The 26673-nt window shown below is 37.6% G+C and overlaps 2 protein-coding genes across 15 annotated transcripts in view; one reads left to right on the plus strand and one right to left on the minus strand.

The window, feature by feature from the left end:
- The window catches only part of abi1a (abl-interactor 1a), a 55721-nt gene extending 49108 nt beyond the window's left edge, over positions 1-6613 (minus strand). For 2 of the 11 annotated variants that reach the window (XM_079601233.1, XM_079601229.1), the window contains exon 1: positions 5915-6120. In XM_079601233.1, the coding sequence (XP_079457359.1) occupies positions 5915-6031 (117 nt within the window). In that variant the 5' untranslated portion in view covers positions 6032-6120. Of the gene's footprint in view, positions 1-5914 lie in introns of all 11 variants that reach the window. The other 9 variants (XM_079601239.1, XM_079601235.1, XM_079601231.1 and 6 more) reach the window with 9 other exon arrangements.
- Positions 6614-6790: 177 nt separating this feature from the next.
- Positions 6791-23241, plus strand: acbd5a (acyl-CoA binding domain containing 5a). 4 transcript variants are annotated; one of them, XM_079601245.1, is made up of 13 exons: positions 6791-7175; positions 7511-7628; positions 8476-8596; positions 11654-11726; positions 11830-11947; positions 13404-13613; positions 15784-15978; positions 16093-16178; positions 16581-16803; positions 20055-20254; positions 20347-20406; positions 20791-20900; positions 21730-23241. In XM_079601245.1, the coding sequence occupies exons 2-13, from the start codon at positions 7541-7543 to the stop codon at positions 21740-21742; spliced, it is 1497 nt and encodes a 498-aa protein (XP_079457371.1). In that variant the 5' UTR covers positions 6791-7175; positions 7511-7540; the 3' UTR covers positions 21743-23241. The 4 variants fall into 4 exon arrangements, with proteins under 4 accessions (XP_079457371.1, XP_079457368.1, XP_079457370.1 ...); XM_079601242.1 differs by having other exon boundaries at positions 7159-7231; XM_079601244.1 differs by having other exon boundaries at positions 7159-7231; positions 16096-16178.
- The last annotated feature ends 3432 nt before the right edge of the window (positions 23242-26673 follow it).

The raw sequence follows: 26673 nt of genomic DNA on the forward strand, positions 1-26673 counted from the left end.
CACAAGTTCTGCTGTAGGCCTTTTATATCACACTAAAATCAGACTTATTGTTCTGTACACAATACCAACATCCTCCACAGAGAAGCCATGCTGGAACAAGTGGGCAGCAATCTTCACACTTGTCCTATTATATAGAAAACCCAAGTCTGCTGCAGTGCACTTGGTTTGCTGAAGACAGTGCTCGAGTCATGTAGGGCAGAACGCTGAGAGACTGCTAACAAGTGCCAGAGCTGGCCCAGCTAAACTCAACAGAAAACCAGCCAGGAGACGGAAAAACTAAAAATGACTGCTGGAACAAACATCAATACATTTTAGCACCAGAGCACTTGCTTTACTAAACTTAACTTGTGTATCAATTTCATATTTGTGCGCATAGCAGTGGAGGTCCACCACCTGTTCAAGCCAGGTGGTGTGTGTTCATTAATGCATCCTTGTCAGAAGTCAACCTGTCCACAGAGGTTACAGAAGCACGCCGTCTTGCATTCCAAAAGAGGAACTGTTGCTGGGCCAAACATGCAAACTGGGCTCTGGGGTATTTCAAACACATTATACAAAACATTAAACACCAGAGATTTTACTTGAATCAAATGCATGCGTGAAGCAATGCAACTTGCGTCTCCAATAATGCTTAAATGTAAGTCTCAATGGAACAGTTGAAATAAATAAAATAGTTGTCATCATTTGATCACCCTCATGTCGTTCCAAATCCTGACTTTGTTTCTGCTCATTTCTATACAATGACATTGGGACAGGCGCACAATTCAACGTATAACTACTTAATTTGTTTGAGTAATTTCAGTCTGTATGCTACAGAAAACCATGTATGGTTTCAGAAGACTTGAAATACAGTCTTCCTGTCTGAATCACAAATAAGCCCAGAACCAGGAGATCTTCTGAGCTTGGAATATGCATGTGGCTGATGCTGCAAAACATTGCAATTTCAAGTTCAAATTTAATACCAAATTGAAGTCATTTTAGTATCTTCTGTAAAAAAGTAAACAGTTGAAATCCATTGAATGTCATTTGCATATCATCGTCGACAAGGGGTAGGCTAATTTATGGAAAAACGATATACAATATAACGTTAAAATACACAAATTAATGCCCATACATTTTCCTGCTGCAGTTTCAAATTATATAAAACTAACATTTTGTTATTCACTTGCTTGTGTTATCGGTAACTTGAAGGGATATTTTACTAAAATGTTTAGTATATTAAAGTTTAATGCTTTGTAGTGTTGTCACGATACTAGAATTTCTAACTTCGATACGATACCTTGAAAAATATCGATATTCGATACCATTTTCGATACCACAGAGAGAAAAACTGCCACTATATTAAGGGGATATTTTTTTTATTTAAAGCTAAATATAACAAGTCTAGAACATGACAATGAGGTATATTTTACATGAACAAAAATGTCCTGAGTTCTTGTTAATATTTTTTAATTGGACCAGGGGTAACATTACCCGTTGTATTTGTATAACCTACTGTTATCAAAGATTAAAATATAGCCTACTGTAACAAAAAAGCACGTAACAGTATCAAATTGAAGGATAGAGTGTCAGTAATGTATAATAATAAGATTAAACATTAAATTTTCAGTTAAAGGCATTTCATTATTGAATTCAGAGATGCCATTGTCTAGCTGTTTAGTTTAATTAATATCTGTGTAATCAAATTGATGATAATCGCTAATGAAGGCAAATTGCAGAATTAAATAATAATTTTCTGAATAAAGTTAAATAGGCACAAGTTAATTTACATTTGACCACAGTTAAAATATTTACTGATTCCTCAGTCAGATTATGTTAACTTTAAGAATTACCGTGCAAAAACGAGACAACACAGACTCATTTCAACAACAATACTAGGCCGTCTAGGTTTATGTTTCAGAAAAGTTAAAATGAGAAGAGTTACAGTGTTTCATTTAGGATTTTTTTAGCAGTGGGGAAAGGTCTGTCCAAACAACAAACACACCTGATGCTGAGCGTAGCCTATGCTTGCTAAATGGTACCCCTGGAGCCTGTTCCTTAAGTCTGTTTTCACCTATAAAATAATTTAAAAAAATGAGTGATGTGAGGAATTATTGATTGTCAAACAATCTTTTGGGTGCCCGCAGCCCGCTCGCAGTGTGAAGCGCGTGTCTGCGCTATTCTCTGACATACCCGCTCGCAGTGTGAAGCGCGTGTCCGCGCTATTCTCTGACATACCCGCTCGCGGTGTGAAGCGCGTGTCCGCGCTATTCTCCGACATGCCCGCTCGCGGTGTGTAGCGCGTGTCCACGCTATTCTCCGACTCCGACATGCCCGCTCGCGGTGTTCTTTATCAATCAACCACAGCCGGTCGCGGGGGCGCCGCCCTCGCCATCTTTCCATTCACTTCACTTGCTATTTAACAGAGCGAATGAGACGAGTGCGTCACGTGTGGTGTTTGTCAACGCGCCTTTGGAGAGAAGTGAAAGTGACCGCTCGGCTAGTATCGATACTTCGGGAAATTAGTATTGGTACCGTTCAGATATTTCAGTATCGATATTTATCGAAATATCGATATTTTTGACAACACTAATGCTTTGACAGTGCATGACAAGTAATTGACTAGTGCTTTCTAGAATAATATGGTACAACGATCGGTACAATGTACAAGTACATAGAAAGATTTTAAAAAGTCTAATTGAAAAGGAGTACATACTCTCTACAGTGTTCGAGGGCGGGGGAAAGTAGACATGATTCGTGTGCAGCCAATGAAGGATGAAGAAGACAATAGGCTGGCATGCAATTTCGTTACAAACCTATGCAAGTTTGAGCAGGAAGTAAAACTGGAGTTATTGACAACTCGTTTCAAGAAGTTCAGAGTCGGTTCTTTCTTCTGGGAGACAATTTTTACATTCACAAACAGCTATATTACACACTACATGCAAGGTAATATCCAAAACACATAATAGAGGCACTTTAAAGTAGTTTAACTTCTACTAAAGCACTTGATTGGATTACTTTGTACTTTTATGGTAGTGGTGGTGCGATGGATCACTTAGCTCACGGTCCAGATCATATTACGGTTTTGAGTCCCGGATCGGATCAGAAAAAAAAAAGAAAAGAAAAAAAAAGGGGGGGGGGGGGTTTAATTTACTAACTTTTCTTTTCATTTATTACTTAGCCAACTTTAAGTACTTCAATACCACAGCAAAAATCTAGCTTTTAATAACTAAACATTATTAAAGACAAATGTAATCATTAAATGTAAAATAACACTATATTGTCCACTATATAAATTAAATATAGATTCATCTTTGATAAAGATGCGTTTTGTTGTTTGATTAACATTAATGACATCGACAACAGATTTTATAGGCAGCTGTCACTTTAAGACCCAATGAACAGATTCATAATGATCCACATCCGATTTCTTTCTCAACTGTTTACATTCACTTAAGACATAACCGACTGTGTTCACGATAATATATACAGATGTGTATGCGTAAAATCGAGTAAATGTGTACATTTTCAAGTTGAAAATTCAACGTGCAAATTATAAACTTTCACTCTATTATGGTTAAACTTACTTAGCTATTAATCTGAGTATCACATGTGCCGAACCGTCAACCCTGGTCCATGCAGAACAATCGCGATCCCTATTTATGCTCTATTTTTTTGTCGTTTTGACATGAGCAAAACAGCATATGGTGCTTTTTAGAGTTTACCGCCATTGGTCACGGTCTACTTTCATTAAAAAAAACATTCTGCTAAACTTCTCTTTTCATGTTCCACTTTAAAAAGAAAGTCATGAGGGTTTGGAACAGCATGATGATGAGTAAATCAACTGTTTCTATGACACAATCGTTGGATTTTGGGTAAAACACAAGGTTTCTGGATGTCATCTCCGATTTAATCCAGACAGAGGAAGATCAACATTTCCACATGCAGGCTATAAAACAGCAGCGCGACCTGCCCTGGCCCTGGAGGAGACGATCGACTTCACGACACTCCTTACATGCTTCACATGCCTCTCTCTCTCTCTCTCTCACACACACACACACACAGAGAGAACATGAGAAAGTGGGGCAGTGGCTGTCCTGGATATAAAGACCCACTCCCACCATCTGCTGCTGCATCACCGCAGAGACAGTCATTCACAGGAAGTGTCTTCATTGATGTAGAGGAAGAAGAGAAAGACACATGGTAGCCTGCAGGCCGGACTGTCAAGCCGGGACTTGAACACTAGACCCAGTGATTGGTTTCCCATCTGAGTCATCTTCTTCTGTAGTATCGGTGCGACTCGAAGCGTGCTCGGTCATGCGGGGGAATAGGGTTGCCATTTTACATCAAACCTGACGGGCAGCTTTTACATTAAATGCGGCACTACCTGTCGAGCAACTTTTTCTGCAATTAAACCTTGATAAACATCTTGATTACGCCGCTTTGGTGCAGTAGATCTCACATGTGTCTTAGACACTTCTAATAGGTGTTTTTGTATCTCCAGAGAAATAGGCTATTGGTTAGAAAGGCAGGGGTTAAACGTGACACTGTTTGCAAACATCTGATGCAAATGATTACGGACTGTCACTTTTTCTAAATGTTTCTCACAGGCTGTAAATCAAGAGTGCACTGAACTCTCTTGACAGAGGAGGATCATTAACCGCCGTTGAACACTTCGAAAAATTCCAGTCATTCGGATAAACGCTCAATAAACAAAGCATTGGCCCGATCACAAATACATAATTCCTTCTCTTTCTGATTTAAGCTTTTTCACACGGTTATAGTTTTACTTACATTAAAAAATATATATTATATATATATATATATATATATATATATATATATATATATATATAATTTATGAGTCTAATAAAATTATGTAAATAGTATGAACAAAATAAATTATGTATACTAATGAATATTTAAAGAAATCATAAATCGTTCTCTTTTTGATTGTTTTTTTCACCCATTCATTGTTTAATAATAATAAAAAATATTTATATATATATATATATATATATATATATATATATATATAATAAAACGTAAATATTTCTTAGTTTAATAAAAATAATTATTCTAATAAAATAGTTAAATTAAAATACATTATGTATACTAATATATTCAACGTAATTATATACACTTATACATACTTATTATATGAATGCAATTAAAATAAATTATTTAAACCCAATGAGGACCAAATATTAATATTACAAAAATAAACAATAATATTAAATGTTTTTTTTGTTTAATAAGATATTTTTTTATATCAAATGAATGATTACCAATATAAAAAGGCTTTATTTAAATACTAGGCTAACAGTTGATGTTAAATGATAAATTATATTTTTAGCAGTTCTATGTCTCAAATTTGAATAAGCAATGTGATTTTAGAGATTCACCAGAAAAAAAATCCCTTCCTCACTTTGAGGAAGCAGATTTGATGAGATACGAGAAACAATGATCTATAAAACATGACTAGCTCGACTCTATGATCTCTCATGTTCCCATTTGACACGATAAGTTTATGAAAACACAATGAGTTGAACGTGTTTCATATCTAATTGCAGTCTATCGTCAAAATAGGCTAAATAAATGTGTCGTTCTAAAGACAAGACAAATCTCACATCCTCCTTTTGAAGTTTGAGACAATTCTGGTGGATATGAGCAAACTTCATTTGTCCAAGTTAAACAGTATCTAGACACACCCTCAATGTAAACGACACAAATCCCGTACACGATTACAAATCTGATCTACAAAGCACTTAAATAAGATCAAGCTTTTTAAAAGATGGCCCTTAATGTGCTCTAAATGTTCTCCCGCAAGCGGTTCGTCCCTGCTTTTCCATTTTACAACCAGATTTCCTGTCCGATCCCCACAGCAGTGTTGGAGATCAGCGAGCAGCCTATAACAGAGAAACACGCGCGCGCTTACCTGAACATAATTGTTCTCACAGTAGTCCGCGACCCTCGTAAGGTTCTGGTAACTCTCCACGAGAGCAAGTTTACCGGCTGGAATTTCTTCCTCTAGTAACATCTGCAGCTCTGCCATCTTACATGTCTCCGCAGAGCTTCCTACTCCGTCCTCGTCTCTGGGATTTGATTGAGAGCTCAAGCTCAGCCCTGGTGAAGTCGGAGTCGTTCTTTTGAGTCGAATCTCGATTGAATCGGTTCGTTAAACAGGACTCGACGATTCGTTTGTATACAATTCGCATGCCGGACTGAATCAGTAAGAATCTGAATCTCGAGTCAACGACTTACTAACTAAACCATTGAACCGAGACATGCGACTCGTAATGAGCTTTGGAGTGAACCGATTAGCAGGCAGGAATATTACAAAACACACTGGAAATATGTTGACGTCTTGATTATATGACAGATTTATCAACACGCATACGAAAAGGAGTTGGTTAATACTTGCACAAAAACATGAGAAATTGTGATTGTATAGCCTAATTTAATCCGCATTAGCCTACATTTAGATTCATATAAGAGTTGTAGCAAATGGGATAAATTACAATATACAACCCTATAGCCTACCTATAACTTCATTCATAAAGAAATACCAATAAACAGAAACATGTGCCAACATATAGTTTCATAATGAGCATTTGAAATGTAATGCCAGGATCTCAGGGACACGTGGTGACGTAACTAGCATTGACGCAAAAGAATCAGTGATTTATTTATTTATTTAAACGGTTCGTTGCAAAGATCTGTTCAAAAGAGCCGATTCCATGAAATGAGTCTGATTCCCCCTGGCCTCGCTTTCGTCACAGCGTCACCTATCAACAAACAGCTGATGCTGTGAATGGAACGTTGGGATTTGTAGTGTTACATTCCATTTAGTAACGAGGGACGGAACGCTTTGATGTGTCTCATTAAGTGCTACAGTGTTACCTTCGCGTCGTTTGCGCATAGAACTATTAAACGTATAGTTTCTTTAGAATTATGCGTCAAAATATTGCTTGGCAGTTTCAAAGTTCATAGAGGTACGGTTTTTATGCCATAAACCCCCTTGGGTAAGCTTACTTCGATGAACTACATTACCCAGAATGTTACGCGTGTAGGTTAAGAACTATGGTATTTGTAGGATTTAAATACCGTTGTTGCAAAACCCTCGGCAGTTTCGTTCTCTGAAGAAACTACAATTCCCAGTAAACACCCGAGGAAGGCTTTCGTATGTTGACTGTCAGGTACGTGTATTCATGAGGTCGTAGTCTCACCAGCACAGCAGGTAGAGCAGCAAATGGTAAAGTATCAAATGCTAGTGCTTCGTCGCTTCGATATTTCCTAATGCAGGTTGATCTAGAAATATCACATTAAATAGTATTCGGTGCACTTTCAGTCATGTCTTGCTTGTCCTTCAGGATTTGCCGAGACATATTGGGTTGTTTTTGGCTTTGTTTACTTCTTCTGGAATGATAAATAGTCGTATGAACTTGTAATGAGCAGCTTAGATTTACTGTGACAAATGCAAGGTAAATGCATTTCATAAATAGGGTAATATGTAATGTAACTTTGCTTGTAGGTTTGATCCAGATCTTGCTGTAGCTGTTAGATGGTCATGATGGAGGGTGACAACAAACCAGTCTACGAGCAGAGGTTCAATGCTGCTGTCAAAGTGATCCAAAGTTTACCTTCAAACGGTAAGTAGATGGGTCAGTCACACAGGTAGTGTATTGCGTGTTATTGCAGCAATGCACGCGACCCCTCACCTACTTTCATTTGATCGCCACAGTTTCATAATCAAATTCGGGTTTCAATGGTCAACGCGATTAGCCTACATTCAGCTGGATTTAGACATGAACCAGCTCGTGTGCCACTAGCCCTGCTGATCACAGTCAACGTGTGCTGATTGGTGATGTGTAGGATTAATCGCGATTAATCGAATCCAAAATAAAAGTTTGTGTTTACATAATATATGTGTGTATTGTGTATAATTATTTTGTATATATAAATACACACACATGCATGTATATATTTGAGAAATATTTGCATTCATATACTGCATATATATTTTTATATGATTTATATTATTTATAAATAGAACTATTTTATATATAAATAACACATTTTTCTTAAATATATACATGCATGTGTGTGTATTTATATATACAAAATAATTATACACCATACACACACATATATTATGTAAACAAACTTTTATTTTGGATTCGATTAATCACGATTAATCGTTTACAGCCCTACAACATGCTAAAGACACGCTATATGGTATTTCTATGTAGATGGATAGTTTAACCAACATTTTTAATTCTGTCTTCATACACACACACACACACACACACACACACACACACACACACACACACACACACACACACACACACACACACACACACAAAGGCACATGAAAGTAAAGTTGTCTAAAATATATTATAGTAAAGTTGATATTACTTTATAATTCATAAAAATGTATATAAAAAATTTACTTGACAACTCTCTAATATTGCAGTATTTGTGTTTTTCAAACAGGTTCTTTTCAGCCTTCCAATGACATGATGCTGAAATTTTATAGCTACTACAAGCAAGCAACACAAGGCCCCTGCAGCATCCCCCGTCCAGGATTCTGGGACCCCGTTGGCAAAGCAAAATGGTATTGAACCTGAATATCCATATTTGTAAATCTATAAAAAAAAGTTTAGTTATAAATGTTAATAGTTTTTTAAAGGTGAAGTGTATTTTTTAAGTAAGGGATCATGCACATCAAGCCGGTTGTTCTCTCAGAATAACCCCCGACAGGGTGATGAGGATCCCGACGCGAAGCGGAGGTTATTCTGAGAGAAAAGTAAATAATTAGACGTGAAATATAGATCTGAGTTGAAACATTTTATTAGGTCTTTAAAAGCAAAGCTTCCGTGGAGAGCGCCGTTGCAGCGCGGAAAGTTCAAACTAAACGGACATTTAAGAGATACGGTATACAGTCATAACTCTTATTACACAGCATTTCGCCACATAAATAGTTATGGAGATAAGATATATTGATTTCAGATTAAACTGTTTTAAAATCGTACCTGTTTGTATCTCATAATCCAACGGTGTACAAAACAATAGTCAGAAAATGGCAGCAGCTGTGTTTGTATGAAACAAGAGAGAGCGAGTCTTCGATACTGGATGGCATAATTAAATAACTGTATATCAAATATTCGACTAAGTTTTAATATTTTATTAGCTCACCAAATGCAAAACTTCCACGAAGAAAAAACATTCCTAGCAAGCGTATAGCGCTGCTGACTTCAGTGGCCCGGATGAGCCTGTGTTACCTATTGTCATCGAGAAATAACATACCGCTGGATGGTGCGGTTGACCAATCAGAATCAAGAATTCCACAGAGCCGTGTAATAATTACTGTTAATTTGGCCCTTTTACAAAGTCTTGATTTTGAAAGAATTGACTTTTTTCACATATTTGACATTTTTGCAGTTCCACTTGGTCTTACTATTGATGCTAAAATAACATGCTTCACCTTTAAATTTCACTTTCATATTTTTTTTCACTTCTACAATAATCTGCCAAGTGTCTTCTTTAAAAAGAGGCCAAACTTAAGTCTGTGCTCAAGTATTCAAGATTTATAACAACTAAAGTTGGAGATGTTGTTTTGGGGTCTATGCCAGATTGCCAGTATGAGTCTACGTAATTTAGACCAGTGTCAATGACCTACTGAAACTGAACTGTTGGACCGTTTAAAGTTCAGTGAAATAACAGATCAGTATCAGTAACATCTGATTTCTATTATTAGTAACTTTTTGAAATGCCACTCTGAAAGTTCCGCATTTGTACTTCTGTAAAAACTTAATTTAAAATCGTTGTTGAAAATCTTTAATGTAACCCACAGAGAGTCAGATGGTCCATTTAAGGAATTGGTCCACACATACCATTTTATTATGTTTCATGCGGTTTTCCTTCCTCCATCTTTTATACATTGGTCCTGAGAGTTGCTTTAGGGCGAGACACGGCAGGCAAAAACATTGTTTTATTTTTCACTGGTCAATTTTGAGATTTTGGGGTATTTGTCTTCAATAACCTGTCTTCTTTCAGACTTGTGGTGAAAAAAGGTCCAAAATACACATTTAGGTCTTTATTTTACTACACTTTGTCTATTTGCGTTCTTAATCAACGCGCTGCTCCGCTATCTCTCTCTGCTTCCTTTAATCACACACACGTCTGGAAAGCGCTCTCTCTCCTTTACAATGCTGTCAGATCCAAATATGGGCATTTAACTCTAAAAGCGAAATCTCATTGGCTGATGTCAATTTCTGACAACGTGATTCGTTCAGATGCATCGCGTGACGCGCTCTGATATTTAGATGTGTGTTTTTGACTGTTTTTCTGCTCAGTTAAAGGCCATAATGCTGTGTTTATAAGTTTTGATGTGATTTAGGTGGTTTGTATTGTTGTTGCTAATGATTTGATGAGATATTGTGTCTGTAAATAGTTGTTTCCACTAAAAAAGTATGAATTATTACATTACAAATCTTTAAATGCCTTTTTCTCAAAATTATTTTTTTGTCATTCTCCAGTAGAAACATCTCAGCCTATGTAGCACCGATGTACACCAAACTTTCCAGTTATACACTTAGCAGTATTCTGAAGATATATTTTAACAGGGATTTGTTAATAAATCATTCCTGGCCTGATTTATGTTACATTTTAATAAAAAAAATATGTCTTAAAATTTTTTTTAAGGCTATGGGCAGTATATTTTGATTTCCTAGGTAATGAAAGCATATATCCTGAAATCCCTCTGAACATCTTTTTTCATCTTGTGTGTAATCAAAATGAAAAAATAATTTTGCACCTGGCTTTATCATGTTTTGTAATGAACATGTAGCTGTAGCGTCAAAGCGTTAAAAAAAAACTCACATCAAATTAAGTAATTGTTCACAGCACTTGTCATTAGTTTCATTTTTGTAAAAATGTCAGTTACATCTGGAAGGCCTGAAGTTTTATAATAATTATATGTGATCGGAACAAACATCATTAGAAAATAATGTATATATATATGTATGTATAAATTCAAATTGTATAAAATGTATAAATTCTTATATTCTATATTTGTATACACTGATATGCATACATTTAATAGGATTTTAATAATACTTTTATTCAGTATGGACACATTAAATGGATTAAAAGTGACAGCAAAATCTTTTAAATTGTTATAAAAATAAATTATTATAAAAATGTAAAAAAAAATATATTAAGCAACAACTCTTTTCAACATTGAAAATAAAAATAAATGTTTTGTGAGCAGCAAATCAGCATATTATAATGATTTCTGAAGAATGTGACACTGAAGACTGGAGTAATGATGCAAAAAAATGCAGCTTTGCATCACAGGAATAAATGACATTATCATATGTTCAGATCTATCTACCGAAAATATATGCAAAAGTGTGCATATTTAATGAGATAATGCATAAATAAACATACACATTTCAAAAACTTGTAATACATTTGTTTATGACCTTGTGTAAGTAATCAACTGAGGAAGTTTCATGGTGATATCTATATTTTAAAGTTTTACCCTATTCACCTGTAGTGTCTCGCCTTAAAATGTGCAATCTCCTGATATGGTTGTGCGTGAGATGATAGCATCAGTGTTGACATGGAGCTTATCAGTGAAGTGACCCTTCATGGTGCTTGTGTTTAGGGATGCGTGGAATTCTCTCGGAGAAATGCCAAAAGAGGAGGCGATGGCGGCCTATGTGGATGACTTGAAACTGGTATTATGTTTTGGATTCTTTAGCAGTGTTTGAGAATGTAGTGTGTAACGTAATTGTTTGTGTTTCAGCTTTGTTGTAACTTGGTTTTATATATGCTGAACAGATTCTGGAGAGTATGCCTGTGACAAATGAGGTGGAGGAGCTTCTGCAGATCATTGGACCGTTCTATGAGCTCGTTGATGAAAAGAGGAGGATAACGCAAGTGTCAGATTTGAGTTCAGGTAAACTGAACAATAGTGCCCTCTCGGGTCTCACACACATTGTATTTTGGCCAAAAATCTAAAGAAAAAAGGCTATTTTTTTTACCCTTTAAGATTTCTTGTTATTTCTGTTATAAGTATAATGTTTTTATTATTGGTGAGAACAATAATAATCATTTTATAATTTAAGCACTTAAAAAAAACATGGTGTCAATTCGAGACATTTTCAGCATTTCATTTGTTGTATTACGGAAATGAGACTTTTAAGGAAAAATGTGCCTAACTGTCATGAAAATAATGTCACAATGCCCAAAAATATGGTCTGAAAAATTAGGCTTAATATCTTTAATGTAAAATATACTTTTTTACCCTTCAAATTTGGGGTGAAATATGACTACTTTTCTTTGAAAGAAACAAAATGTTCTCTTATGTATCAAACTTGTAATGAACATGTAGCTGTAGCGTCAAAGCGTAAAAAAAAACTCACATCAAATTAAGTAATTGTTCACAGCACTTGTCATTAGTTTCATTTTTGTAAAAATGTAAATTACATCTGGAAGGCCTGAAGTTTTATAATAATTATATGTGATCGGAACAAGCATCATTAGAAAATAATGTATATATATATGTATGTATAAATTCAAATTGTATAAAATGTATAAATTCTTATATTCTATATTTGTATACACTGATATGCATACATTTAATAGGATTTTAATAATACTTTTATTCAGTATGGACACATTAAATGGATTAAAAGTGACAGCAAAATCTTTTAAATTGTTATAAAAATAAATTATTATAAAAATGTAAAAAAAAATATATTAAGCAACAACTCTTTTCAACATTGAAAATAATAATAAATGTTTTGTGAGCAGCAAATCAGCATATTATAATGATTTCTGAAGAATGTGACACTGAAGACTGGAGTAATGATGCAAAAAAATGCAGCTTTGCATCACAGGAATAAATGACATTTGAATTATATTAATTTAGAAAACAATTATTTTAAATTGCAATAATGTTTCAAAATATTGCTATTTTTATTGTATTTTTGATCAAATAACTGGAGCCTTGTTGAGCATAACAGACTTCTTTCAAAAACATAAAATATCGACCCAAACCGTAGGAACGGTAGTATTTATGTAAACGATTATAACATCTTGTTTACATTAATTAACTAATCACGCTTTGTTTCATGCTCAGCCCGCTTGGAAAGATTTGCTAGGCAACTTGAAGGCAAGTGAATATAAGTGTGTTCTCCCAGTGGCCCTTGCCCTTAGTTAATAGTGCCATAGTCCAGGTGTTTCCTTTGACACCTCAGTTGTTCCCTCACTGCTGTTATTAGTGTAGATTGCTGGCTTCTGTACAGGGTTGTAGACAGTCCTGATAGAACAGACCTTTTAGAAAGTGTGCCTATCAAGTTTCAGAACATATCCTCAAATCATCATCTTGCATGTATGGTTGTTCTAACCAGGCTTTGGGAGCCTGCTAACGTCACCACCCAAAAGTGTCACAAAAAGCATCATCAGGACGATGGAGATGAACGGCAGCCTGGACAGTTACTCCGTCAAAACAGCAATAATGCCAAAGACTAAATTAATAGAGCTGGAAGATGGAGAAAATGATAATGAGGAGGAAGAAGAGGAGAAAGACGAAGAGGAGGAGGTTAAAGAGGTGAAAAAAGGTAAACATCATTATTACCACTGTTCATAACTTAATAGACGGTCACATTTACCGCAGTCATTTTAATAGGAATCCACACAATCAGGAGTTTACCTGTGCAGATTTCACAAAGGGTTCACGCGGATTTCGTTAAAGGACAAGTTCGGTATTTTACACTTAAAGCCCTGTTTTCAGATTGTTTCTGATAAATAGAACGGTTAAGATTGAAATTTGGACACATGCTGCTGGCCCGAGAATTTCCGGTTTCTGTGGTATGCTTTTTCAGAGATTACCTTTCATGTAGTGTGTAAGGTATTTATTTATTAAACCTTTATTTAACCAGCAAAGTCACGTAAGAACGAATTCTTATTTACAACCGCAGCCTGGCAGGAGAATAACAAGCAGAGATTGAAATATGTGTCTATATTTTCAGTTATTTTTGTAACATTTGGTGCAGCAAAGCTTAAAGCAGAACAGTCGCAAACACTTTTCTTTTTGGGAATATTTAAAAGAAATATAAATTGACTATGTACTTGATGTTTTAACATGATGTTGCAGCATGTCCTGGGTGAAGTGAAAAACCAGAAATATAATATAGCTGTTTGTGAATGTAAAATGTCTTGCATAGTTTCAAAGATCAAACTGCAGATAAATTGAGTCATTGTCTCCCAAAAGGAAGAACCGATCAAAGCGAGTCGTCAGTAATTCCAGCCTCACTTCCTGCACGAACTTTCATACGTTTGCAAAAATGCACCTTGCATCAAAAAAATCACTTCCAAATGATGAGGATGTGAATTAAAATATTCGCAATGATTTTTCAATGATTGTCTTCAACCAACGTCTCATCTACAACATCCGACAAACGAAATAAAAACTTATTAGTTAGAAAAGTCCTGCTCCAGTTGTGGATTTGGTTGATCAGATACTTCTTCCAATGTTTCTCTATCGGACTCAGGCTTGAAACGGGAAAACCTACGCCATCGTTACTGTTCGTATCCCTGTGTATACAAGTGCTGAGGAAGCCTCTGGAACTGAAATACAGATATGATAATGGCCGTTTTGTTTCTGACATGCGCCGTATGCAGTAGACCAATCACAACAGACTGGGCCGTCTGACCAATCAGAACAGAGTAGGATCTCAGAAAGGTGGGGTTTAGAGACCGAATCCTTTATCGAACTGCTTCAGGCCCTGTTTACACCTGGTATTAAGATGTGTTTTGATCGATCGGGTCACAGGTGGACTGCGCTAAATACAGGTGTAAACGGGGTCCACTTTCGACCACTTCCAGAGGAAGTTGAAAACGTTCGACCGGATTGCTTTCGTAGTGTAAACGCTCATGTGGTCTAATGCGTTCGAACAGCCACAAAAGACCTTCTACTCTCCGCCTACTGACCTAACGCATAAACATTATGAGAGGCACACAAGGCAGACGGGATTTAAACTTTGTCGGCTGTAGACCCAAGTTTAGTTTGAAGACGGAAAACGTATCAAGCACAATGTTCTCTCTCCATTCCTGATTTCTGACACACACTCACAGCGTTCGGCTGGTCTTACAGCTATCAGAGCAGAAACTATATATCCGTCATCTCCGAACGTCTTCTAATGTGCGTGTATAAATGTACATTGCGTGAGCTTATTTTCTCCATTAGATCGAAAGATCGGAAAAATGACCCGACCATAGACCCTCCCCTCGAAGAAATGCAGGACAGAAGTGTTTGAAAGTGGACAAAAGAGACGGATTAAAACACCGGGAATGTGTCTCCCTCGTCTACTTGTGATCCGAATCCGATCGGCCAAAACGTATCTTAATACCAGGCATAAACAGGGCTTCAGATACTGGGAGAAAAGATGCTGCAATGTACTGTATATTATGAGATTTTGTTTTTAACCTTGGATGCATTTAAACCTATTGTAGGAGACCTCCAGAACAAAATTAAGAACCTTTAAAATAGCATGATAGGGGCACTTTAAAAGTTGAACAGTCTTGAAGAGTCGTACATTAAAGGAGGGACTTGAGTCCGAGACTAGATGCTATTTTGCTGTGTGTCAGTTCACGACAACTTAGATGCCCTAAAAACCTAGCATTGCCTTGGCACCCATATAGCATTGTGAGCCGGTTTGCGTTGGTAAGCAACTCTAAATTTCTTGCATGCAATAATAATACATTTGCTTTTTCAACAACTTTTTTTAGCCTCACAACCGAAGAAAAGGCCTTCTACAGGGAGACTTAAAGGACCGGTATCTAACGGCAATATCAGTCAACATAAAGTCCTTACCAATGGAACACACGGGTCTATGTCTGATCTGAACAGGCAAGAGTCAGAAGAAGACTCTGAAAGCATTAACCACGCTGGAGACATCGTAGAGCTCAACAGACACTTCAAAGGTGAGGAAAAGGACTTAATCATTTACCTACATAACTAAGATTTTAAAAAGTAAGATCTTGAACACACATCTGAACGTAAATTCTTAAAGACTCAATGTCTTGCATATCAAACAGAAGATGTGTCCAGTTCTCACCATGTGGCCAGTGATTCGGACAGCGAGGTGTACTGTGACTCTGTCGACCAGTTTGGTGGAGAGGAAGTAAGCAGATTTCAGTTTACACTTCCATCGTGTCCCAACCGTAATTTACTTGATGCTGCTGAGAATTTAAGATACATGTGCGGTCACATTAGTGAAATTTTGGCAAAATGTTGTGGACAAAGGTTAGGCATTATCTATTGTCAATAGTGTAGCAATGTTTCAAACCAAGCAGTTTCTGTTGGCCAGAATATGTTACGAAATATGTGTTGGGAAATCTTTCACCCACAAATGAAATTCCCAATTGCGTTGATTCCTATTGAAATGACTGGATTTCGCCTGCGCAAATTTGCCCAACCAACGTAAATGTGACCGCACCATAATTCTGCAGAGCACCTCTGCAATTGTTTGCCAGATTTCTTGCAAAATGTCAGCAATGCATGTGGTTTTGCTCCTGGACACCAGGGATCTGAGACACACATCAACCACTCACTGGACGTGGCCGACGACGAGGAGAGCCACAGCAGGCTGTCCTCCACAGAAGAGGTCAGATCACAGGAGGAACTGCTGGGACAAGAGGAAGGTGCACAGCATGGAGGAGAAGATGGACGGAGCAGCGGAGGAGCTTCTCAGAGACAGGGACTTCCTGCGAATAGAAGTAACAGTTCTGTGGTCAGGAGGGGAAGAGGTAAAACCTAGCCGCCAAAAACAGCAGCGGTCATATATAAGCTCTGTTTCAAAACCTTGCTAGCTTGCCCTTATTGTCTACTTAAGGCCCAGATATACTCACGACGAAGTTCTTTTGCGTTCTTCGCTTAAGAAGTTTGAAATACCTTTGCAGCGTTATACTGTTAGCAAACATCCCGCTGCTAAGAGCTGATGACAAAATTGGCGACACTTTACGCATACGCTAGCATATGTGTAAAAACCAAAGTATTCTTAGCAGTGGTGGACAAAGTACACAAGTACTTGAGTGAAAGCACAGATACTCTATTAAAATATTACTCCAGTAAAAGTATTAAATAAAAATATTACTCCAGTAAAAGTATGAAATACTCCTTTTAAATTTTACTCTAGTAAAAGTACTTGATTTTAAGATAAAATTGATTTTAAGATGCTTGATTTTGATAAAAGTACTGATTAAAAGTAAAAAGTACTTATGGATGAATGTTTATTTTGTACTTTTATATACTTTCATATTAGTTTTATATTACATAGGGAGGGAGGGGTCTGACATCATTATGAATTGTCAAGTAGCCAGCACTAGTCAGTATGGAAGATTAGTGGATGCAGAATACAAATGTATTGATCTGCATGTAAGGAAATTAACGTTTTAGTTTATTACCTGAACTTGTCTATCAAACACTATCAAAACATTTGGAAGGAGATGTAGCATAGTATTTGAAAATAAGGAAAAACAAAATGCGTATTGACAAAGAATATAAAAAGCGGTCACATAGGGATATATGCTTAACATTTTAAGAAGAACATTATGCAAACATACTAGATTTATATAATTTGATCTGCTACGGCAGCGGGGAAGATGCATGGGCATTAATTTGCATTTTTTTACAGTTAAGTTTAGGATTAATGTTTTTTTTTAACCTAAAACCTACCCTGTTGAGATGGTGATGTGGACATGTATTACAGCAGATTTTGTTCACAAACAACTGACCGTCGGGACCTAAATATGATTTTCATTTATTGCACTCCAAGGATCTCCCGGTTCTTGGCTAATTTTCAGCCAGACTTGTGAATTCAGTTAACTGGAGACTGAATGGATTTTTAATAGGCTCATTGAAAAGAATCCGCTCGTTCACGAATCGGACACCGCTGTCGCGACAATGTGACGATTCTTCAGTTCAAAGTAATGAGGAACGAGATGTTTTTTAGGAATTGGAGTAAAAAGTACAATATGCTTTAGATTAGAATGTAGTAAAGTAAAAGTTTCTTAAAGGATAATTCCGGTATTTAACACCTTGAGTCTATATTGTAGTTTGTTTTGGATGAACAAGAGTGGTGGACAACATTTTTTTGACAATGGTTCCTCTCTCGAGTTTTTGACTATAAAAGAATTGGCCATGGACCCATTTAACATTGGAGTCAATGGCCATGTCCGAAAATGTCATTAAAACAGCCAATAATGTTCGTTTACAAAACTGTGCAACTCACCGAGTGATTAGTGATGTTAGTTGATGTTCCAGAAACAAAAAGTGTTGCGAAATACAGTTTCTGTCGTGTTTTATTTGTCATTTTGTAAAATCCCATTGAATTCTGTTGAAGGACTGAGTGCTCGTTAATATAAATGCGCTACCGGAAACGGAAAGGGGGCTGTTTACATTTGGTCGATGTAGTCTTTTTGCTCGCTTCCGTTTCTCATAAGGCTAGCTTTTTAGGAACTTTACCGCAGTTTTTGACCGCACAAATTCTAACCATATTGAAAGACGTGACCACTGACCAGTGCAATATGAAGTTGAACTCGACTGTGACCGTGAGTGTCCCGCGAGAAATAAACATCGGTTATCGCCATCAAGTGGTCGGGAGTGTGCTAACCATAGACATCATATATAATATCTATGGTGCTAACGCTTCAGATTCAAATATTGAGCGGAAGTTACACGGTTGTGAAGTGTCTGAAAAAATAGTTCCACTATAGCAAAATAAACGGATTGGAATCATATATTGCGACGATATATTGTTTATAATAATCAACGAACACCACTAACCACTCGGTGACTTTAACAGTTTTGTAAACGAACATTATTGGCTGTTTTAATGACATTTTCGGACATGCCCATTGACTCCAATGTTAAATGGGTCCATGGCCAATTCTTTTATAGTCAAAAACTCGAGAGAGGAACCATTGTCAAAAAAAATTTGTCCACCACGCTTGTTCATCCAAAACAAACTACAATATAGACTCAAGGTGTTAAATACCGGAATTATCCTTTAAGATAAAAATACTCCAGTTGAGTACAAATGCTTGAAAAAATTCTGTAACAAAGAAAAAATACTTTGTTACTGTCGACCACTGGGCTTTAGGATTGTGCATTACAACAGCAAAATCAAAGAACGAACTGGTGTGACGTAATTTCAAACAAAATCAGGCCAAAACATATCGAGGGTTTCGTTTCAGGAGTTCGAAACAGCTCTTCAAAGCAAACTGTCAAGAAAAGTTTGCTCTGGCTGTTAAATGCCTTTGAGCTACCATTGGTCCGTGGCGATTACATGATAGGTAGATGTGGCGCTGAGACTCCGCCTTCTTTGACGTGGAAATCTTCTCCGGTTCATTTCTTCTGTTCAGTCCGTCGAGGTCAGACGTCCGCGAGTGAAAACATGAATGATTTTTGGTAGAAAAAGAAGTTCTAATTCTAATTGAAAGAGACACTGACACTGTTTTTTCATGTTTAATACTTTACAGCTACTAGCTTTAAAGCAATCTATTGTATAACGTGCTATATAAATAAACTTGATGTGACTTTATTGGAGCGCCGAATTGCAGAGCTGGTGCAAACATCTACATCGCTATGATCAGATGCTTTCTTAACTCTCACCGCTGTTGTTTTTGTCGTGTGTTTATTTTGTTATTGAGTGGAAAGCGTGCAGCACATATTTACATATTCATCTAAACACCACTCTCTGCAGCGTTGTAATGTTTCCCAACCGTCACTGCAAAAGGATTTCAAGCTTCTTTTTACCCCTAAGCGAAGAACCTTGCCGTGAGTTTATCACACACAAATATTCGGTTAAAATAGTCAGCTTGGACAAAGTTTTCCTGACAAAAAAGACCTCTGCATTGAGTGCACATACGATGCCTTAAAATGCTTCCTAGGTAGGCAGTTTAGCTAGGTTTTGGAACAGAGCTGAAGTCCTCAAGTAAACCCTGTTTCTTTAATCTGTTAATGATCTACAGAATGTTGTTTTTCTCGTGTGCATCAGGGTCCAGGTCACCAGCCGCTGGCTCCGGGCCTGCAGGACCACAGCAGGGCGGTGGGGGAGATGGGGAACGCTGGGGGACGGGTGGACCTGTGATGGAGAACCTCAACCAGCAGATCATCTGTGCTCTGGCCCGACTGCAGGAAGACATGCAGAGCGTGTTAGAGAGACTGCACACGCTAGAAGCTCTGACAGCCGTACAGGTTACAAACCCTCACCTTTACCAGATCAAGATAGAGAACACAGACTCAATCTGAAATATAACATTTTTCATTTGTCATGTGCCACTTCTCAGGCCCGATCCTTAGCGCCGCCGTCAGACTACCTGTCACCACCTGTAAATAAAACTAAGAAGGTAGAGTCATCATATACTCATATTAAACTGATTGATGAGAGTTTTAAGACTGAGAATTGAACCCATGACCTTGGTGTTGCTAGCCGGTTGAGCTACAGGAATGCTCTCCTAACCCTAACCCTAAATAGGAGAGCATTCCTGTAGCTCAACCGGCTAGCAACACCAAGGTCATGGGTTCAATTCTCAGTGAAAGCTTGAACTGATCAAATATCTGCCAAATGCACAGTTGTAAATGTTATTTTGTACCCTGGTCATAGAAAAGGCCAGTTACTTATCATGTCCCAGATCATTTTATGTGACTATGCCATTGCCCATAGAACGAGTGCTGACATAATATTTGCATTTTATTATTATTATAAATTTTTTTCTATTTACACTTTACAGAAGCCATCCTGGTGGCCTTTTGATGTGTCTCCTGGAACTGTGGCCTTTGCCGTCATGTGGCCATTTGTGGTGCAGTGGCTCATCCGTATGTATTTCCAGCGCAGGAGAAGGTAAGCGCTGTCATGTTAGCTTTGTATTCAAAAGTTAAAAAAAAAAAGAAATTAATACTTTTATTCAGCAAGGATGTATTAAATTGATTAAATGTGTCAGTAAATACATTTATAATGTAACAAAAATATATATTTTCCAAATAAATGCCGTTTGAATCATCAAAGAACACCAAATCCCCAATATAAAAAATGTATGCAGCCTTGGACTTTTTTCAAGAACATTTAAAAAATCTTGCTGACCCCAAACTTTTGAACGATGATGAATACTGTGCAAGTATAATTGCTAATTATAATAGATGCCCCATTTTCAAAACCTTTTCATAGTATTTTTTTTACATCAGAGCCAGTATATACAGTGAACACTGCATAGTCTGAGAACATAGCTTAGGTAATTATTAACAGATATGATCATATTCGGGTTAAATTACATAAAACCAAGTTGGAAAAATGTGCATGTAAGAACAGGTATGTTTAAAGTTGGGATGAAACAGAAGTTGCGATAGTCTTTTCTTCTCAAACAAGAACAAATGTAGGGCGGGACTTGATATTGTCCATAAGGGGAGTGGATTGGATGGTTGTGGTTTGCTATTGGTGGATCTGGTGTGAGTGACAGGTTGTCCCGCCCTCACGCCAGTACACATCATCAGAGATGAGATGTAAGAGGGAGGGGAAGTTACTTTGATTGAAGATTACAAGGGCACATGACTTAAAAAAAAGAAGAAGATGTGCACAGTTATAATAAATACTGCAATATTCCATAAAAAAAAAGAAAGAAGAATTGGCCATTTTGATTTCATGGTGACTTTAATATTGCATCATCTTGTTGTAGAAGAATCAACTGAAAGTAATGAACTGATGGTTGGATCCGGAGGAGGAGGGCGTTTCTCTGCCTGTCCCGTGATCTCGAACTCCTGCTTTTGCACTATGATGATGATGACGACGACTCTTGAGAATTAGCGAACGGAAACTGAGTGAATGTACAGCATTGCAGCTTATCATTTTTTTGTACTTTTTTTTTTAACGTAAAATTTACAAGGTGAGAAATCCCTGATTGGGGTAATTAAAAGTAGAATTACTATCTTTCGTAGTAGTTATGAAAACCCAGTTAATAGAAATGCATTATTATAACTTTTATGTCACTTCTATATCATTCAGTGTTCTGTGCTCATAGCTGCTAACTGTCATTAATACTGTAGCAAAGATTAAGATGCACTGATGATTTCTCTGATTCTTAGCACACTTCCAACCGCAAATTTGTTAGGGGTACTAAGAGTTACATTTTTAATATACTGTACGTTAATATCTAGTCTTGACCTTTGCTCAAGTGATCTGTGGTGCTTATCAAAGCCATAATGAGAAAAATCATGCGTATTTAAGTGACCCTTTGCTTTGCAAATTTATGGAAAGGGTCAGAAGGCAATATAGAGATTTATGTTCTTCATCCGCTCAATATCCAATCACGATTCCTGAAAATTCCTGGCCTATCAGACACCCTTAAAAGTGTGTAGACGCTGAACCACACATAATAAAACTAAATCTGAGCGTCACTGCATTAGATACAGAACATTAAAGCAAGTGTAATTTATTTTAAATAGAGATAACAAGCACACTTTAAGAACTTTTTGCTAAAAAAAGTCTAGATTTTAAATAATAAAACAAGCATAATTTGTTTGAAGACGCAGTGACGTTCAGACGTACAGTATATTAGTGTGATTCAAGTGTGCAAATACTTTTTGGGTCCACTGTATTGTCGATGCAGACACATTTACACACATTTCTCAACATGGTTGCGTCGTTACTAATGTTAATTCATGGCTGTGGTGAATTATTTGAATGTTACTATAAGGTCTGTGTGCATGAGAAATCCTAAACGTTTGCAGGGTTGAGATTGAAAACTGCCCAGTTGAAATGTAAAGCACTTTGGATGAATGTGAAGACGGTGACTAAAACTAATACAAGGCCGAAATCTAATGAATCATTTACATAGGCTGTTTTTTTTTTTAAACTGAGTTGTACAAGTGTTTTGTTTCATTGTAGTGTGTGTAAATGACTCAATAATTCCTTTAATAAATTAATTGTATATTAGAAATGTGCAAAAATATATACACGAAAAGTTCTATTTTAATTGTACTATACTGTAATGTAGCATTTGCATATATTATTCATGTCTGTACTACTTTGAATCATCTGTAGAGCAGGAGGTTCTTGATTTGATGCTTTTGTTCTGACGAAACATTATGTTTCCGATTAAAACAGCAGACATATGATAAGCGCATGTTTCACCACTCTGTATGTCATTCAATATGTTAGACTTAAGCATTATTAAAAGCTTTTGAAAAACTGAATGGTTTTTATTTCCATCTTGCACTGGATTTAATGTTATATTTGCCCTTGCATTATAAGATGTACCGTATTTATTTTTTATTTGTATTTTATATAATCTTTTTTTTTTTAATTGCCTTGTAATGTACCTTGTAATACACACCAAACTTGGAAGAATGGTCGTAAATTCTTCACAAAACATTGCAGTGATGACACAAATCAGTGAATTTTATATAATCGCATGATTTTCCATTTCAATCTAGAAAGTTTTCAACTATGTATATAGTAATTTTACTCAGAGTCCCAAACATGACATACAAAATAATTTATTACATTTATAAACACGTTTTAATTTAGTTAACCCTCTGGTGTTAAGTAATTTTTGACTGACAAATATAAGTTTTTAGGGCCCAAGCCTTGAAAAGGCGAAGGCCCTATTGTTTTCCTCCGGATTATTATTAGGGCCCAAGCCTTGAAAAGGCGAAGGCCCTATTGTTTTTCTTGGGATTATTATTTATTCTTCTTCTTCTTCTTTATTATTATTATATTACTACCTTTTGGGCACTTATGGGGGCCTTAACGTGCTCAAAAACTCTTGAAACTTTGCACAAATGTCAGAACCTGCGGCCATCAGGGCCCGACTGAAGCTGGGACCCGGGCGTGGCAGGGGGGCTCGCCAGCGCCCCCTGGAATGGGATTCAAAAACATGTCCATATCTCAAACACGCTTGCATGTAATAATATGAAACTCGGTACACATATAGATCTCATCGGGCCAAACAACTTTCGTGCTCTAAGTTTTACGCCAGTCTAACAGGAAGTCGGTTATTATGGGCTGTATGGAAACGCATGTTCTGGCATTTGAAACACTTGTCCTAGAGAATTCATCGGATGACCACGAAACTCGGTGTGCATGAAGTCAAGACATGGAGGATGCTAAATTGCGAGGGGATTTTTGATATCTCGAACGGTTTGGCCGTGGCGAGGAAACGAATTTATGGCGAATATTGGAAACAGGAAGTGTGTTATAACATCCTCATACATTAACTGATCTTGATGAAACTTCAGCAGTGTGTTTGTTGTAAGAGGCCGATCACATGGATGTGACTATTGTGAGTCAAAGTTATAGCGCCACCAACTGGCAGCAGGAAGTGTGTCACTTTCAAAATGCTTTGAAATCACCCTCTTATTTTTACCCGATTTGCTTTAAACTTCATCTGTATAATGTAAACACACGGCAGATGTAGACCTGTGAAAGGATTATTGATATCTTAAATACTGTTGCCATGGCAACGCATCAAACTTTAATATTCTTTTTGGGTGCATTTGAGGCTCTTAACATGCTTCAAATTGCATGAAACTCAACATGCATATCAGATTTATTAGGTACTAGGCATGTGTGAAGTTTCAGAAACGGGCGCGGTGGAGGGGCTCAGTAGCGCCACCTTTAGTCAAAAATGGGGTATTGGTTTTACCTACAGTAACAAAAATCGGTATTTATATTTATCTCCCCGAGCCGGACAACTTTCTAATTTACAGTCATTAGCTCCGACCAACAGGAAGTCAGATATTTTGGTTTGAATGTGATTTGATGGGAATTTTGCCAGTCTCTCTCAGTGTCTGTGTGTGAGAGAGGAGGGGGGCTTTATTTTAACCCTTTCTCTGCTGTGTGGGACTTCTCGGGCACTTTTGGGGCCCTTAACGTGCTCGAAAACTCTTGAAACTTTGCACCCAGGTCAGAACCTGCGGCCATTAGAGCCGGACTGAAGCTGGTACCCGGGCGTGGCAGGGGAGCTCAACAGCGCCCCCTTGAACGTGGTCCGAAAAACTTGGTCCATATATCAAACACGTTTGCATGTAATAATATGAAACTCGGTACACATATAGATTTAATCGGGCCGAACAACTTTCGTGCTCTAAGTTTTACGCCAGTCCAACAGGAAGTCGGCTATTATGGGCTGTATGAAAATGCAAGCCCCTGGAATTTGATATACTCCTCCAAGAAAAATTATCCTATCGCCACCAAACTCGGTCAGCATGAAGTCAAGACATTGAGGACGCTAAATTGCGGACGGATGTTTGATATCTCGAACGGTTTGGCCGTGGCGAGGAAACAAAGTTATGGCGAGAAAAGAAAAACACAATGTCTTATAACGTCTTCATACATTTATTGATCTTGATGAAACTTCAGCAGTGTGTTTGTTGTAAGAGGGCGATCACATGGATGTGACTATTGTGAGTCAAAGTTATAGCGCCACCAACTGGCAGCAGGAAGTGTGTTACTTTCAAGATACTTTTGACTAAAGTGGGTGGGTTATTTTTACCTACAGTCACAAAACTCGGTCTGTATATTGTGCTTATCGATCCGGACAACTTTCTCATTTACAGTCATTAGCTCCGACCAACAGGAAGTCAGATATTTTGGTTTGAATGTGGTTTTGTCTCTCTCTGACAGAGTTCCCCCTGCCATTCTCTCTGTGTGTGTGTGTGTGTGTGTGGGGAGGGAGGGAGGGAGGGAGGGCACACACACAGACAGCCCCCCCCTTTTCTGTGTGTGTTTGGAGGGGAGCAGAAAGACTCACACTAGAGTGCGGATCGGGCCAAATTTTTCAGTCCGAGCCCGGCCCGCGTCCGACAGAGCAGTAACCGAACCCGACCCGAGCCCGACAGGCATAAAGATATTTATGTTCGAGCCCGACCCGAGCCCGACAGTTAAAATCCCATTTTTTTCTCATACTAATGACAATTGTACGTTTTTTTGTGTGGAAAGCCCACTTTTATTAAGCAACTGTAGGAAGGCAATCGGAAATGTCAACAGGACAAGCGCATCAGCGCGCGGAGCAACAAGCGCTCTTAACACCTGGCGCGCGCACATTATGCACGCGTTTCGTTGTCACGGCTACATAAACAAATGTCCGCACACAGGAAGACGGATGTTATGGTAATATTTTACATGTATTTTAATCACAAAAACGAACGTTTGCATCAAGTGAAAGCATCAGGCACATCGGCTACCTACATAAGCTGTTTTAAATTTAAAATGTTCAATGCCTTATCGCGCTGATGTGACCGAGCCCGACCCGAACATCATTTCTAAATATCTGTCCGAACCCGGCCCGGCCCGTCGGGTACCGGCGGGTCCCGTCGGGCTCGGGTCGGGTATCCATCCTCTAACTCACACTGATGCAAGCTCTAAAGCAGACTTCTTCTCGACAGTCAAAGCGGGGTTACGTTATTGCCCGTCGTGCACAGGAACCCGAAAGGCAACGGGGTGGCGGCTTTTTATATATATATATATATATATATATATATATAAATAAATATAGCTGCAAGCAGCGATGGAGGGCCCAAGCCGGTGGCAGCGCCAGCCCGGTGCCTTTAGTGTAACTAAAGGCACCAGGGTGGCGGTGCCACCGGCTTGGGCCCGTAATCGCTGCTTGCAGCTATATTTT

This window comes from Phoxinus phoxinus (genome assembly GCF_949152265.1).
Source record: "Phoxinus phoxinus genome assembly, chromosome: 24".
NCBI lineage: Eukaryota > Metazoa > Chordata > Actinopteri > Cypriniformes > Leuciscidae > Phoxinus > Phoxinus phoxinus.